Source organism: Anneissia japonica, unplaced genomic scaffold (genome assembly GCF_011630105.1).
Source record: "Anneissia japonica isolate Jap-2015-1 unplaced genomic scaffold, ASM1163010v1 scaffold287953_len805160_cov178, whole genome shotgun sequence".
In the NCBI taxonomy this organism is placed as follows: Eukaryota; Metazoa; Echinodermata; class Crinoidea; order Comatulida; family Comatulidae; genus Anneissia; species Anneissia japonica.
Genome location: NW_022747029.1, coordinates 28,913 through 45,978, shown reverse-complemented (window position 1 = coordinate 45,978; position 17,066 = coordinate 28,913). Strand labels below are relative to the sequence as shown.

At 33.7% G+C, this 17,066-nt stretch overlaps 1 protein-coding gene across 1 annotated transcript; it reads right to left on the bottom strand.

The window, feature by feature from the left end:
- Positions 1–19: 19 nt before the first annotated feature.
- LOC117120405 (NADPH oxidase 5-like) lies at positions 20–15,531 on the bottom strand. The gene is made up of 10 exons (XM_033265452.1): positions 15,486–15,531; positions 15,106–15,316; positions 14,581–14,804; positions 14,265–14,453; positions 13,539–13,717; positions 13,069–13,260; positions 12,212–12,538; positions 11,901–12,107; positions 3,554–3,820; positions 20–3,331 (listed from the first exon to the last, which is right to left on the bottom strand). The coding sequence occupies exons 1-10, from the start codon at positions 15,529–15,531 to the stop codon at positions 3,200–3,202; spliced, it is 1,974 nt and encodes a 657-aa protein (XP_033121343.1). The 3' UTR covers positions 20–3,199.
- Positions 15,532–17,066: the final 1,535 nt, after the last annotated feature.

Here is a 17,066-nt window from a genome sequence, read left to right as displayed (position 1 = left end):
ATTTGTGTAAATAACACAAATCTATAATTTTATAAACACCAAATCTGTTGGGTAGAGCAATGCACAAATACTCCCCATGCCATCTTAAACTTTTTAATTTAAAGAACTGTATTTGTAATGTGAACATTTTCTGTGTATATTTTAACTGATTTTCAAATTTCAGATCAGTTTGAATTGAAAATAAATGACAAAGTTACCTTTTTAAAGAGATGTTTTAGTAAATGTTCTTTTTTTCTTGTTTGTGAGGCATCCTTATGACCTATTTACACAGTGACAATAACGATCAACGATAAAAATCTAAAAAGCAATTGTTTATATAGGAAATAAAAGAAATAAGATTAGTTTTCACACTAGCAAGATTCGATAACGATTTATCGCTTATACGATAAAACAATATTTTCACAAATCAAATCAAATGACGTCATAATAATGGGAAAACGATAAAATCGTTTTTACTGCTACGATTTTAGCGGTTTCCCATGATTATGACTTAATTTGATTTGATTTGATTTGTGAAAATATTTTTTATCTTATGCACGATAAAACTTATTATTTCTTTCATTTTCTATATGAACAATTGCTTTATAGCTTTTTATCGTTGATCGTTATCGTCATAGTGTAAACAGGCCTTTTGGCAATGAGAACTTGCTCCTGTATTCTACTGGGCAGGTATAGAAATCATACATGGCGTCTATAATACTAAAATAAAAAATCAACATTCCTCTATTATAATCACACGTTGCTCTATTATAATAGAACAATGTAATGAAGAAGTGATTTAAGCACAAAAATCTTCTAACGGACATTGGTTTCAAAGTCACTTAATCATTGTCAATAGCGGGAGTACCAAAAGGATCGTCTTGGGCCGTTTTTTTATGAATTGTTTTTGTGATTGACATTGCCGACAATATTGAGTGTAATATTAGCCTATCTGCTGATGTCACCTCGTTAAATTATATTTGTACTGACAGGTAAATTTCTGAACAAAAAATTATCTCACTCGAATGCATGATTAGGCAGCAAAATAGAATGTGAATTTTAATATAAAAAACTACATAATTATATACGAGCCGGAAAGAAACTACAGTATTTCTTTAAATGTAAAATTGAATAACAACTCTATATACAATTTAGTAATGAACACAAACATATTGGAATACCTTCAATTCAAAAGTTATGGCATTAACATGTTCAATGTGTAGTTAATAAAGCATCTAATTGATTGAACTTGTTGCGTCGTGTAAAAGGTATGTTGCCTCCACCAACACTGTCCCCCTACTGATATTTTCAATATTTGGGGAAAATATATTAAGATCGTGGTGCTGAAGAAGAAATAAGTAAACAGGTAAACAGTCCAAGGAAGCTTAAGTTTCAATTGTTCCTAAAATATAACATTATCGGACATTAATAGGCAATTGTTTCAAATGTGAGTAGCGGAATAAAAAAAAAAGAGCCGCAATGAGCAGATTTTAGTATTTTAATCAAGGACTTTTTTAACGAAGGGCGAGTCTATTAGAAAGTTAAGTTGGAGAAATGTTAGTGATGGATTTAAAAACGAAAACCATGATTTTGAAAATGATTCGATTTTCGATCGGAAGTCAGTGAAGTTCATGTATTAACAAGGTGAAGACAAATTAACTACAGTATAGCTGCCCAGTCAAGGAGTAGACGTTATCGTAATCAAGTCTTGAGTGCCCGAATGACAAAATGACAGTATTAATCGAAGAGCCTGCATATCCGGGAAATGTTACGGAACTGACATGTCAGGAACAGGGAGGTTTAATATAGGCAATCTGGTCATTTGGAAATCACAGTATGTCTATTCACATTATTGGAACGAGAAATGTATTTTTCGCCTACCAATAAGGACCCACGAGAAAAAGGACCCATGGGAAAAAAAACAAACAAACAAAAACAAACAAAAAACTTCAGTTTTATCACCATTGATTTTCAATATGTTGCACTCCTCCGTTTCGTAAGAGCACAAATGCTATGAGGAGTTTGTTTATAGCCAATGCCAAGGTCTTTATGATCAAAACTGATGTACAATGATATGCTATGATATGGTACCATTGTCATAGTGCCACTTGAACATTGCATTCTGCCTTACATATTGGAGCTTTACAAATCCTAGTTGATTGATTGATTGACGATAAGGTAAATGATGTAATAATTCGACCTAAGGGAAATTGCACTGCTCTGATCAAGCGGTACTCAAAATACACCATTGTGCAGATATATGTTTCATTATAGCATCTTCAACGTTCATTAATGAAGTTTCAAAGTTATGAGCCTTTTTATACGCAATATTGTAGTCGTTGGCCTAAATTACTAACAATCACACGGTTTTTAACGTTTTCACAGTCGAAACGAAAGATCGGAAAGAGGTCAATAGTTTTTTAAGAAGTTATTATAGCCTGTTTAAGGCAGCCAGGAAAAACTCCAGTAGCAAGACCACAAAACCGATTAAATACGATTTTGAAACCCATAAATTGTCATATTTTGGGGGCTTCGCGCCCCTAGAACAATTTCAAGTGAATTTGAGCGATGCTCGACCGTCCGATATTTTTTTTCGTCGGGGACATCGGCCACCACTTGTCGACTGAGCTCTTCTCTACATGCGGACGTGTACTCATTTTACAAGCTGGGTTGGCCTATGTCAATCATTTATAATCTCATGAAAGTTCAACTGCTTTCTCCAAATCAGAAACACATATGTGGTACTGTACGCAGTAAAATGCGATGCGATATTAGGTAGTTTTCGCCGCACGACGTTAACCTTAACGTTAAGGGATGATGTCATAATTTATTTATCTTCCGTTGCGCAGTAGGCCTACGTTGATTTAAGGATACGTAAAAAGGTACGTAAAAACTAAATTTAAATGTAAATGAAATTTAAATTTAAAATTAAATTTGTAAATCGTACTGTTCCGATTGCAAGCAATGAAATTTCCTTACTGAGGATGAATAAAAGTTTTGAATCTTTGAATCTTAGTTACGGGTGTGCGCATGCGTATTTCGATTTGTTTAAAAAAGGGCGGAGCCATCGTGTTGTATTTAAGTACTAACGTTAAAGTTAAGGTTAACGTCGTGCGGCAAAAACTACCGAATAGCGTTTCTTATATATCAAAAATCATAATAAAATATAATAAGCCAACTAAAGTGTACGGAAGTCTAATCTTATTATACACCGATAGATCTAGAAGTTTTCTTTTCTGAAGTCAAATCCAAATTGTGAGCTCTTTTTACAGATAACATCACCAAGTTCTGGTACACCGCTGAAGAACACAGTAACTTTTCCTTGCCGGGCATTGCGAATGTTTGTGAACACCTGGAAATATAAATACCGATAAATATAACCAATAATCTATGTTTGCATACATTATTTATTTAAACTATTTTGTATTAAATCGACATTGATAATATTTTTTTTAAATTATTAATTGATATAGTTGAATCTAAACTGCGAAATACTGTATATGATACGAGACGATGCACATTTTATATTGTTTAACGAATCCAGTATTACTGATCATGATTATGACTTCGTTACCTTGTTCCAATCAGGCCTACCAGGCTGCGTGCGCGTCATAAGACCTGTGATTGTGTCCCTGTTGCTTTTCTTATGTAGCAGATCGAGGGCCATTTGTAGACCGATTGCTTTGACGTCATTCATACGAAGCGCTGACGTCATATATAGGTGCATATTCAAGAATCGATTTGTTGGTTCGATAATCTGTTGTTCTATTTCAATTTGATTCAGAAGACTTATGAACCATTCGAACGACCTTTGATCCCTATTAATCCACATGAAATCGACCTAATATAAATGAAAAAAACATTAATAGTTAGGCCTAATAGACTACCTAAATTATATTCATAATATATTATATATATTAGATATAGACTCCCAAATTTAAATTTTATTAGATTTTCTAAATAACGTAGACGATACTTTAATTTTTATTCTGTCTATAACATAAAACTTGTTGTAAAGCTAGAGTTACAAGGTCAGTTTTTGTCTTCAAATATCCATCCAGAGTAAATATGATTAATTTTTAATTTTTTTCTTTTTCTGGCAAATTTACATTTATTCACAACATTTACATAAACATTCACATAAATACCATTGAATAAACATAAAGAGATCGATCTCAGTTATTGTACTTATTTTCATTTCGTTAAATGTTTGACAAATAATTCATTTTCTCTCAAAACTTAAGATTTTTTTTCAGTTCATATCTTTTCATTTCCATTAAAACAAAACTTTAAATTTCTTAATCTTAAAAATTTAATTTCAGGTAGAGCCATATTTACAATAAACATACACCCATACATAGGCAAGGATCATCTTTTTATTCCTAAGATAATATTACAAGTTGACAGGTTAATAGATTTACCAGTAATAGCAAATATATTTTTTAAACTTCACACCAGAGTGGTTTAACCAGTTTAACTTTAGTACATGAAAATAGAAAATGTCCAATATAATCAAGTTCGCCTCCATAGCGGAAGTTGCAATTTTCATCTTCCAAAATTCCTAGTTTGTTTAACAATACTCTAGTTGGAGAACGGTTACCGCATGTAATATTTTTCAATTTGTACAAAACACACGTGGATCAGATTTAACGATTAATAGATATTTTCCAGATGTTGCTTCAATTCAAATTGTTTTTCATTAACTTCCTATTCCACAAATGTTGTGATCTAGGTGGGACATAAATATTACCAAGTTGATTTCTAATGGTTTGTGTAGTTACACATTTTAATGACATGTATCATTGTCAATCATTTTTTTTTACACCAGTTATTCGGAATAGCATTTTTAAGTTGATAAAATTCGATCACCAAAGCCTTACTGTTATTATCCATACGACTGTTAAATGTACCATCATCATTGTAAAGGTCGTTTATATAAACAAAACCTTTTCTTATCCAACTACTAAAATGGAGAGTGTTACCTTTATATTAAATCAATTAAATATAATTTAATTGATAATTATGACTTGATCATGTGGAATTTGGACATCATTTATATCTAAGACCGTATTTAAGTCGTACCTTTGCAGTAAACAAGATAGGTAGTATGTATTGTCCACTAAGTAGTCCATATTTCTAACAGTTACGTTATTGCAGGCAGTTAAGAGAAAGACATGAATTTCTCGGAGAAACTTTTCCAAGACACTGGAGTGAAATGTTTTTCCACGTACAGATTTTTTCATAAAATAGCCTTTTTATACATTTTATTTTAGCTGATGCAATTATACTTGGGAGAGGAATCATATCAAGGCCACCTTCGCTTGTTTGGCCAATCTCTGTTAATCTCTTAACTTTTTCCTTTCTTTGCCCCTAAAAATTTAAAAATGAGGCTTTCAATCTTTTAGTACATAGATCTGGAGTGTCAAGCGTCATTATTGTAAATAACGTCTGCGATATAAGAAGGGACTTTAGAGTGAGATTTTGTTTTGTCCATAAATTAATTATGTTTTGCATTTTTGAAATTCTATTCTCCCAGTTGTCTTAAATGAGTTCTGTAGGAATTACATTTCAGAAAACAATTCCTAGAGCTTTTTTGTCATTAGGGCAATTCCATAAATTCGGACGTACATTTCAGACACTTTGTGAATCTATATTTTCATAATGAAGCTTGCAATTATTATTTTTTTTAAGTTTGCATTACATCTACTGGTTAGTACTATCAGGCTAACAATTTTTATTTTTTAACTTGCATGCGTCACGGAAAGTGACTTTTCCTACGTCACTATACTTTTTTTTTTAGTTCTGTGATGTGTGGGACATTTAAAAAAATATATTTCCCTGTTGTTTTCCACTAATGTGTAAGCTTTCTAGCAGAATAAAAATTGAATTTAATTTTTTTCATTTTCTCTATGAAAACACCATGAAATTATTATGACGGACGTTCAATTATATCGCGACGGACGTACTTGTCTGAATTGTGACCGACGTACACATCTAAAAATACAATAAAAAAATCTACAATCTATATTATTTTATTGATTAATTAATATACTGGTATGCTTATATGATATAAAAGTATTAAAATATACTGGATTTTAAACCTTTTTAATAATGAGTGTAAAATACAATGAATCAAATAATTTAGGTTATTTTGTGTCAAATAATCCTCAGTTAACCTCATTACCCTAGTATCCAGACCATGTTTGTATGCTTTGAGGTAAAGAGAATATTGACTTCAAAAATTGGTTCAGGGTGGCCCTAGAATCATTTTGGCTTGGTAACACGTTTTTAAAATGTGGCAAAATGTCAAAGGTCAGGGTAAAAAAAGTCATAGTAATAGGGCCCTTATATCTTCGCAACCACATGTGGTAGAGAGTTAAGTTTGGTGCCAAATTGTTCAAAACATTTATATTTCTACTTGCTATAATAGAATATTATTGTTAAAAATGACCGGACATGCCATTTCTGACCTTTGACACATCTCCGGGTCATATTCACAGGTTCTCATATCTCCGTAACCACTGGTGGTAGGGAGTTAATTGTGATGTCAATTTGTTCAGAACATTCATGTAAACAGATTATAAAGGAGTTAGATCTAAATTTATAACCAGGAAAAATGATTATTTGGTTCCCAAATGCACTTTGTTATTATTAATTAATGCAGACAGCAGACTCTAGTGAAATACTACATACTGTACTGTACTAGATCTATTAAGCCAGGTTCTAGCTTTTGGTGTCAACCTCTTCATTGTATAAAGAATCCTGCAATGGGCAAGTTTACTGTAGATTTTAAAGGTTCTGGATTATTGTAAACACCTGTAATGTATATACATACAACTACATTTTTGCAATACAAGAAAAATCATAGTAATTGTAGTTAATCAAGATGACTGTATGGTTACTCATGCTCAATAAGGTGTCTTATCTTACATTTATAATAATATCCTGTAATTTGAATATAAAAAAATAATATAATCATGTTAGCTGTAATTGTACTAAATTACAGGACATTGTTAAGATGAAGTAAGTAGAGTAGCCGTGTTAGTCAAGATGATAACATTATTATGTAATTTCTGTATTGCCTGCCTGATTTTTATTGGATATTTGCTTAAAATTTTGGTCCAAAAATGTTTTTTGTTTGTAATGTAAAGCTCATGGTACTAAAAATATGTGCATATTGCACACTGTTTGGTAACGATAAGACAAAATGTGCTTCAGGGAGGAAAATTTTAGTAAGCCTAAATTGATTCCGACCAGAAACCCAAGTAAGGGGCTCATACCCAGTTGTCCATTTGTATTTTTGTGCACAACATGTAGCCTACTGTAACTACAGACATACTGTATGACACATTGACAGTTTTCAAATTTTCACCATATTACATATTATGTTATAACACATTTTACACAGGGTGACGGACGTACAGTGACGGACGTACAAAATAATCTACGTCTGTCACATGGTTTTGCTAATTAGTATAATTAATGGTAGGCTTCCAATTTGCTATATACACTTGGTATATCTAGTATGCTTTATACATTTTTGGTAATTTCTTTGTACCTGGTTCGAAAAGGAAATAAACAAATGCCATTTTCTTGTGACGGACCTATATCCATATTTTCATTATTTTTAAATATTTAATTTAAAATATGGCGTTAATTACAAAAAGTCAAAAAAAGTCACCAAATTACACAATACATACTAATTCTTTATTTTAATGAAAAGTGAATCAGATTCTGATATTTTGCAAGGGAAAAAAATTATAACTACATTTACTTTAGTATTTCAAAATATGGATTAATTGTATTGAATTCCAATTATTTTCCATGTGGTTAGTGAATTCTTAATTTATTTTTATTTCACAAAAATATAACTCATTAGCTTCAAAATGATGTATCACACATACACATTTGATGTATTTTAATTTTCATTTGGTTTACTAATTTACGGAATTGCCCATTAGTTTTCCAATTTATATCGTCGAATATATCTTTCCTATTTTTGTAACTTCCAATCCATAGTCCATCTGTTTTATTTCTATTTATTTTCATTTCTGATATACCCGTGAAGTCATCAATTGTTAATGATATTTTGATGGACAATTCATCACTAAGGAATAATTTGTCATCAGCGTAACTAACTATTCTGACTTCTGAAATAGGAAAATCTTGTTTGGGAAGTTCAATATCTCTAATTTGCTTGCACTGTTTGATTTTAAGAGAGAGAACTTCAAGACAAATATTAAAAAGAAGAGCACTCAATGGGCAGCCCTGTCGTACGCCAGATCTGATATCAAAAAAATATGATTAATGTGGTTAACTGGTTTGAGTTCCAAGTCTGTGATTTTACTGCGACCCTTCCTTTAACCTATTGTCCCCTTGGGTACCCAAAGAGAACTGAAAAGTATAGAACATTTTTCTATTTACTTCAAACTTTGATGACATCTGGAAATCATCAGCCATTCATCAGTTAGTCACATGGCAGAATGATAGACTTTGGGAAATGGCGGGGAGTACGGGACGCCGTTTGGGACACTGCTAATTATGTCTTTAAATAGGCATTCCTTTGTTACAGAAATAATTATGTGCCACATAATTATTACTGTCAAACTATTATGTGTACATAATTAATTCTGTTGTTAGAGAAATAAAATAGCAATGTCCCAAAACGGCGCCCCGTAGTACGGAGTTGCATATGATAGATTCTGTAGGCCTATTAGTAAACCCTTATTTAGATTGTTCCATTCATATGGATATGGGTTAACAATTTATTTATAAAACAATTTTATAGTGTGGCTAGGGACATACTCCTGTCAAAATTAAAGACTGAACCAAAATTTTGAATTAATTTGACCGTGTGACTTCAGCTTAAAGCATTCAGGGCTTATCGCAATGTTTATAATTACCCCGACTGGATGCTACAGTGCTTTTTAAGCCGTTATATAATGAAATGACTTACACGGACAAAAATACCATAAAACATCTAATAATAAAACATAACTCTATTAATAACCCCTTCTATTAGCAACCCACCCTAGAAGTTATAATAATCTATAATAATACCATATTAGTCTAATAGTATCCCATGGAGTACTTTTAGAGCAGGGAGATGTAAATTTCTCATTGGTTAGAGTCACCAAAACTATAGACATAGTTACATTGTAATCAAATTTTTTGTCGCTTTAACGCGATTTATTCCTTAAAATAGGCATTCTTTAATGTGATTGCACGTCCGTTGATGATCCTTCCTAGAATTTACTCCTTGGTAATTGTCCTTAATGCAGAGCATTGTTCCAATTTTATTTCAAAATAAGGATATTTTAGATGAGGAACTGACGAGTGTTTTTAAGGGTTTTTTTTACCCCCACTGAGAATTAGGCTAATTATATAAATTGCTGACGCAAAAAGCTGGGTGTTAGTGGAAGTTTCTATTTTCAAGTGCCTACATAATAGCATAGTTTGGATGAAACACGCATTTTGCAGAAACACATGCGTGATCATAAATTTGTCAAGCATTTAGCACAAGTCTGCGTGATAACGATTTATCACAAATTCAGAGGAAAACGTATTTAAACTTAGAAGAAATTGGTTTTAATAAAAATAAACCAGACCTCTGCGAGGGCCAAGGCTCCTATGCGGGCATTCGTTAAATATTGCACTACTGTATTTGCGGTGATGTAAACATGGCAACAAACGAAACCAACGTGAGACCGGCCTCAAGTGTTAATCCGGCAGTTTTATTTTTATTGTTAAGCGCATCGAGGCTGAAGCTTAATGCGCTATTTCTGCCAAAATTATTATTATTATTATTATATTATTATTATTATTATTATTATTATTATTATTATTATTATTATTAAAATTATTTTTATTATTATTATTATTATTATTATTATTATTATTATTATTATTATTATTATTATTTAAGAATAGAAACCTCTTGATTTCCAGAAATGACACTCAGACTTTGACATACCGGTATATGTGTTGGCTTGGCATGGGCCTATTCTTATATTTTTTAGTCTTACTGCCCGACAAGCTCTGTTTGATGGGGGAGGGGGACTTGCCCTATCCGGTGGGCCCTACATTAACTATGGGTCGGAGCCAGCAATGATTTCACTATACCGTACTGTACACACATAGCTTCCGATAGAAAGGCAAATGGATTATCAAGTTTGCTTTTATCAAACCACAACACAATTCTATGCTGTGTCTGTAGAACCTTATCCATACCACATTATCAGGTATAAAATTGAAGCTTTTTGGAGTGTAGGCCTAGATAACGTTTTCTGTCCATACTACCCAGGAATGTCCTTAGAGTCTAATCCATCACATTTAAGACAGTTAGTTGGACAACGAAAGTAAACAACATTCCATAATAGTTTTCCTCTTATCATACAGTTACTAGCCTTTTCAAGGGTAGGGGGTATTGTCTTCCATTAGTTACGACTTTAATATTTGTCAAAATAGAAAATTATTAAATAGGGTACGACGTCATATCCAGTTTTGCTTGGGTACGAACGTTCATAACAGATGTCTATAAAGTCACTTTTGCCTGTTTACAAAAAACAGCGTAACATGCATCTCACATAGATACATACATACATACACACATACATACGCGCATACACACATACATACATACATACATACACACGACGGGCATCCTAAAGCTCTGCTTGGAAGCATAGGAACCAAGAAGGTCATGCAGTAAACTTGAGTCATTAGAAGGCTTTCGTTATCTCGTTCGAGAATCAATTCAGAAAATTTCTCTTTCCCGACCAAAACAACCCAGCCAACCCCACGCACTGAGTCGCGTGCGGTCTTGCGCGTTCATTGTCACAACCAACAGCTGACTATGTGACTGAGACCTGGGGTAGATTGCTATAAAACGGTCTTAACCGGTAGTCTTAACTCCTCGAATAAAGCCGGCTTTATCACTCTGACGGTCTTACTAAAAATCATTCCTCTAAGACCATTGCTATAAAACTGCAGTCTTCCTTAAGACCGCTTTGAGTCTTGAAACGCAAACAAGCACTCCCAACGTAAGATTGGGAGCGACGTCATGCGTGCTCGACGCACGCAAATGTATCGAATTGAACGTAAATAAACATAGACCTATTTTTACAGACGCTGAAAAGCGTGCGGAATATTCGTCGTTCAGTTCTCCGACTTTGACGATCTAGGCATAGGTCTTGCCATTTCAAGTAGGCTTTAAAATTTAAGACGGCTAACTGGGTAGACCGCGGTATAGCAATGGTCTATAATCATAGACCAGTAGTGACGTCACGATTATAGTCGGCTAACCGTCCAAAGGCCGCTTATAGCAATCCACCACCCCTGACCCACGGCGGTACTCGGCCCCTAACCAACTGGTGTATAGTCACGCATTTCAAATCGCTCAGGTTGGTAACTATGCTAATAGTAGCCCATATGCCTAGGCTATTCTAATAACAAACCATCCTAAAAAACAATTAAATAGTAACCCAGGGTTATTATTGGAAGTTTTAAGGTAATTTGTTTCAATAATTAAACTCTAACGATTTGGCGTTATAACATATACGTTAACAATTTGGTGCTCTAAATATTCCTTATAGGCCTAATTAGGCCTATAATACGAATTTATTAATGTCATTTTCAACTTTAACACATTGCTGAAGTTGATGCAACGTTCTGTTAACGTCTTTTTCTGATTTATTTATCATAAACCAAAAACACAACTTTGCATCAACGTTCAACAATGTTGTTTTGTGTTCGCTGGGTCAGTACATTTAGCCTACTCTTTTTATCCCGTAGTCAATATTCCTATTTATATTCTATTTATATAATCATTTACTTCACTTCATGACATTACACTTGTAACTTTGCCAGTAAGTTTTTTTCAAAGGCTTAAGTAAATAATAATAAAGTCTCAGCTACGGTACCTTCTTTAATCTCATAATTGACGAAGTGTCTTCCATCCAGGCGTATTTACAATTTGGACATATTCGTTTAGCCACTTTGTAGCGTTCATGTATGCTTTGTAGAATGGATGCGAATGGTGTCACACCAATACCGGCACCAATCAACACGGCGTGCTCTGCTTGAAATATATGCTGAGATGGGGCTCCGTATGGACCGTCTATGTAAACCTTGAAATGGATAAAAACAAAATGTAAGGGTAAATAATCTTGGATTTGATGGATATTAGTAGTCCTATCATAACATAGCTAAGCATACACCTGTAAAGACCCACCTCGATATCTGTGCCACTTGAAGATACCCCATCCAATACGACGTCCAACGAATGTTGCGTCACGCGTCTCCTTTGTAACTTTTTTGGTGTTTTTGCCTTGGAGAATTTCTGATTCGTTTCATTGATTTCTTTGCACCCATCGTTTTTCAGACTCGGCGTACCGGTAATAAAATTGATTAGAATAGAATACTTACGTTGCTGTTCCGGGGCGCTGCTGATGGTAAAAGGGTGCCACTCATGATGTGCAATGCTTGGTATGTTGATGTAAACGTACTCACCTGCCTGAAAGCTAAAATTATTTGGCCTAGGAATCACAAGATGCAGCACCTTCAAAATTAAATAATATACGTTATTCAGATTTATATTTATTTAATAAGAAGATTACATTATTTATAACTAAACATTTAAACATGAGAGCAATAATAGCATTAGTAACATTTCATTTAATGTACACCCTTTTGTAAATGTTCATGACAATGTGAATGGTTTATTAATTTTTACTTTTAAGTGTATTACAATTCGTATATAATTACTGTATGCTTATTTAAATGACCTTTTGCTTTGCTTTACGTTTTAAGATTAATAATCTATTTGTTTGTTCTTTATTTTCTATATACCATATTCCATTTCTTGTTATGAATGTAAAATTTCAAGGACTGAAGTTCAAGTGACCCTTGTTATACTCACTAAATAAACACTATTTTCTATCTAGTATAATCCTGATGAAGAAGATAATGATGATGATAATTTGATGAATGGTGATGAAAATGATGACGATTATGATAGAATGATGATAAAGATGATGATGTTCATAATTGTTCTTTATCACACACAACTATAGTCATTCTGCATTATACCTTGTCTGGCAGAACTACAGCCTGGTTAATGAAAATTCTCCCAAACTTAGCTTTTCTAACGAGTTTCATTCTGAGTACACGCTCTATGACATACAATACTCCAGGAATCACAAACCACATCCAAAACTTCTGCGCATGCACCATAAGAAGTAGCCACCACAAGAGTGATAATTGATGCGTCCAATAAAAAACCTATAAGAATGATTACATTCTCAGCATTTTCAAAAATGTTGAAATTCAAAATTGAAAAAAAAAATTTAATTCATAATTGCTTGGCAAAAATGCGACAAAAAGTTGCTCATTGATTATTTATCAAATGAGTCACTCATCATGTTAGTCAGTCAGCTGGACGTCAGTCAGTTAATCGTCAGTCAGTCAATTGCTAACTACCTTACCTTCTTTAGATCCTACACTCGTCATCGTCTGCTCACTGCAAGAAGTGAACTGTAATTGTTAAAATTTACACTTACTTGGAAATAACCTTTCCTCCTAACCAACGATACTGAGGACGTAGATATCACGATAAGTAATACCAGAAGTAACATGCCAGTGACATTTGCCGTTCCTGCAATCCATCCAATTCTCGACTTAACTGTTAAAAAGTGCTCCACTGCCGAGAGAGAAGTGTTGCCCTCTTTGCTCATTTCAACTGGTGATGAAAGGATAATTGCTTATACGTGACTGTGTAAAGTTAATTATGATAAAGGTATTATCTAATTTATTATGGTCTGTCTTCGTAATTTTGCACAGAAATCCTATACATCTTTTAACCATTAAGTAAGTAGTGCTGCGTGGATGAAGAAGCAGAGTGACAATGAAAAAGTAGTATGCGTAATTTTGTAATGGCATAGTATGGGTGCAGGCTACTGTAATAAGCCCTATTTTAGCTGTGGCTTTCTTATGAGGTGAGGTTGAAGTCATTTGTTAAGGTACCGTCCTACACAATCTGTCAAACGATTTTTAGGGCTTGATTCACATTATTGCAATTTAGCCACGTTGAGCGCTAATAATTTAGGCCAGGGTTTGGTAGACCTAAGATAACATTGAATAAAAAGGAAGCCTTGTGTTACGGCACATAAATGAATGTAATCTAAGGACATCTTCCTCAGTGGCATCAGGGTGGAATAACTGGAGAAAAATAATTATGTCAATCCGAAGTCAGTAAAATATGAAATAATCGTAGTAATCAAACTCACGGAAATGAATGATGTGTGAGATGGTGTGGATGGTTGAAAGTAGAATGATGACACAAGCTACTGTTTTGTGCAGAAGAATGTGCTGATCGATTGGTAGATAATGTGATAGAAGTGTTCCTCGTAATAGTGTCAAAAATTTCCTCAGCATTAAAAATAACAATATAGTTCCATTCAAATTTAAACAAGCGCCTGAAATATAGAAAAACAACATGTAATCATTTAGTAGTTGTTGCTTTGTTTTTCTATTGTGTCATGCAAACTTACACGGATGTGTTCTAACGATTCTGTACTATAACCTGTGATCAGGAATACTCACCGCATCCCTTTGCAATGGAAAGCCAAAAATAACCGACGTTAGTTCTTCTAGTTTTTACATTAGCTTCACAAAAGAGAGCAGTATTTAAAAAGACGTAAATAATAGCAAACGCAAGTAATGGCAAGTTGTTGCGAATATACGCTCTACTGAAACGTTTGGCTGAGCAATTCCATATGATGGAAGTCCAATGCTGATTCACTGGCGGGTGCATCCATGATGCAGCACTGTCAGATATTAAACAAATATACATATATTTTATAATGACTGAATGTGAAGATCATATTTTTGGTATAAAAATGTGGCAGTCCACATTCCTATCGACACACATTGCATCTATAAAATAAAGATTTAGAAATGTGTCAGATAAAAGTAGGCCTAAGAGCTAATGAGATGATGTGGAGATCAATTAAATATAGTATAAATTATTTGACGCATTCGAGACTTGCGGAGGTTGATTTTTTTCTTCTGTCATGTTTTAATATTTATCCATTGCATTATTCCACTTAATATATATTGTTTGCAAACCTGACAGTTAAATTTTCTGTAATATCAGGATATTTGGTGAGCTGATTCTGTAATTCATCGAATGTAATGGAACCGCTGTCGTCTTCATCCGCCTCGTGAAACAAAACACTGGTAAGTTCATGCAAAGTTTCGTCACTGAGCTGAATTGCACTTTCTGCCATACATGACTTCAACACTGTATGTAACTCATCGTATTCTATTGTTCCATTGCCTGAAATAACAATCGAAGTAATAACGATTCATTACAAATCGAATCTTACTTTAATTTATTGCAAGTTACACTTATAATTTGTTTACTTGTTACTAAGCCTATACTTTTATAGCGCTTTTTCCTTGTGGTTACAAAGACTTAACTACTCTCCACTGTAATATTTCCATACAGCACAGCCCGCCAACAAAAACCAATGGCATGCTTTCATGAGTCATAAAGACCAAAGAAAATCAATTGTAATAACAGATAAATAGATTAAAATGTGCAAAACTAACAAACCCAGCCAAACATGACATTTAAAAAGACAAGTTTTAAACTGTCTTACATATTTGAAGTTCTTAGCGGAGGAATCATGATATTCCATAATCAAGCCGCTGTAGATAAGAAAGAATCGTCATCACCGATACGCTTACGGAACAGTGGTCTGACAAGATATATTGAGGATGCCGATCGAGTTTATCGAAAATGTGTATAACCTGTTATTATGTCCGCTGGACATGTACGCCAAAAACAGATTTGCGGACAAAAGAAGTAATTTGAATTTCATTCTTCGCTGGACTCAACCAAAGTTTCACGACTGAGGAAAGATGTGGGTATACGAGCTTTACAAGAAAAATATGTCTGGCAGAAGCATTTTGAAGTTTTTTGCAGAGTGTTATCTTTCTTCAGTAGACCAGTGTACACAGAAGTTTCTAAGCCACAGCAGCATACGTATATAAGGAGGCGTGGGACGCAAACTGGAATTATTTACTTAAGGCTAACTTATTATAGGCCTAGACCTACTGAACAATTTCAAGGGCAAAAATAACACTCAATTCGTTGAAATTGGCTCTCATCTCAATATCATATGCGTAGATCCCGGGGTGGATGGAGGGGATATATCCCCCCCCCGCACCAATATTCGACAAGGGGGGGGGGGATGGTCCATTGTTTCATCCCCCCAATATTTTGACTATGTATGGGATAAAATGGAGCTTTACACACTTCAAAAGACTGTCACAGAAATAATTTGCACTGTCTTATGCGCTTACAAAGATGAAAATTAGCATAATGTATTAATGTTGATAACAAAATTATTTTATCTGGTACCAATCTAAGCTCATCGTTCCTTAGATGTTAGATGTGCTCGCAAAGAGAGCCACATTTCAAACTGAAGGGTGTGTACGACATCAGTAATGTTATGTCAATTCCAATAATGTTTAAGGTTATATCGGTTGATGAGGAATTTATTGATTAGGCCTACAATAGCAAATTGCATTAATTTATTTTGCAGAAACAAGGTTTCCAGCTTCAGAGGGGGGAACATCCCCTGTCCGCACAAGGGCACACATTGGCGCTAACACCAGGCGCGTAACAGGGGTATTTGGTCAGAGTGGGTATTTATTTTTTTAATTTTTTATTTCAACCATCTTTAAAGAGGGTAACCCTTCTAGTTTAGCCCAGTAGGTTAACTGATATTCAGAGGCCCTCTTAAATAAAATTAAAGAACAGTACAAACAACATCATTAAAACATAATAATAATAATAATAATAATAATAAAAATAATAATAATAATAATAATAATAATAATAATAATAATAATAATAATAATAACAATAATAATAATAGCATAGGCTACAATCCTCATTTCCCGGTTAGTAATTTACCATACCCACCCCACCCCACCCCACTCCCCATATAGAAAACAATACGACGGGCTTATCTTATTTATAATATATAGGCCACACACGTGTGTTTGAAACTAAAATA

What these genes read in the sequence shown, in the direction of transcription:
- LOC117120405 (XM_033265452.1), bottom strand. Translation starts at nt 15,531, where the DNA reads ATGACTCATGAAAGCATGCCATTGGTTTTTGTTGGCGGGCTGTGCT. An exon ending in ACAGAAAATTTAACTGTCAG is followed by an intron (nt 14,805 to 15,105) that starts GTTTGCAAACAA and finishes AATATCTGACAG; the next exon opens with TGCTGCATCATGGATGCACC. An exon ending in TTCCATTGCAAAGGGATGCG is followed by an intron (nt 14,454 to 14,580) that starts GTGAGTATTCCT and finishes TCTATATTTCAG; the next exon opens with GCGCTTGTTTAAATTTGAAT.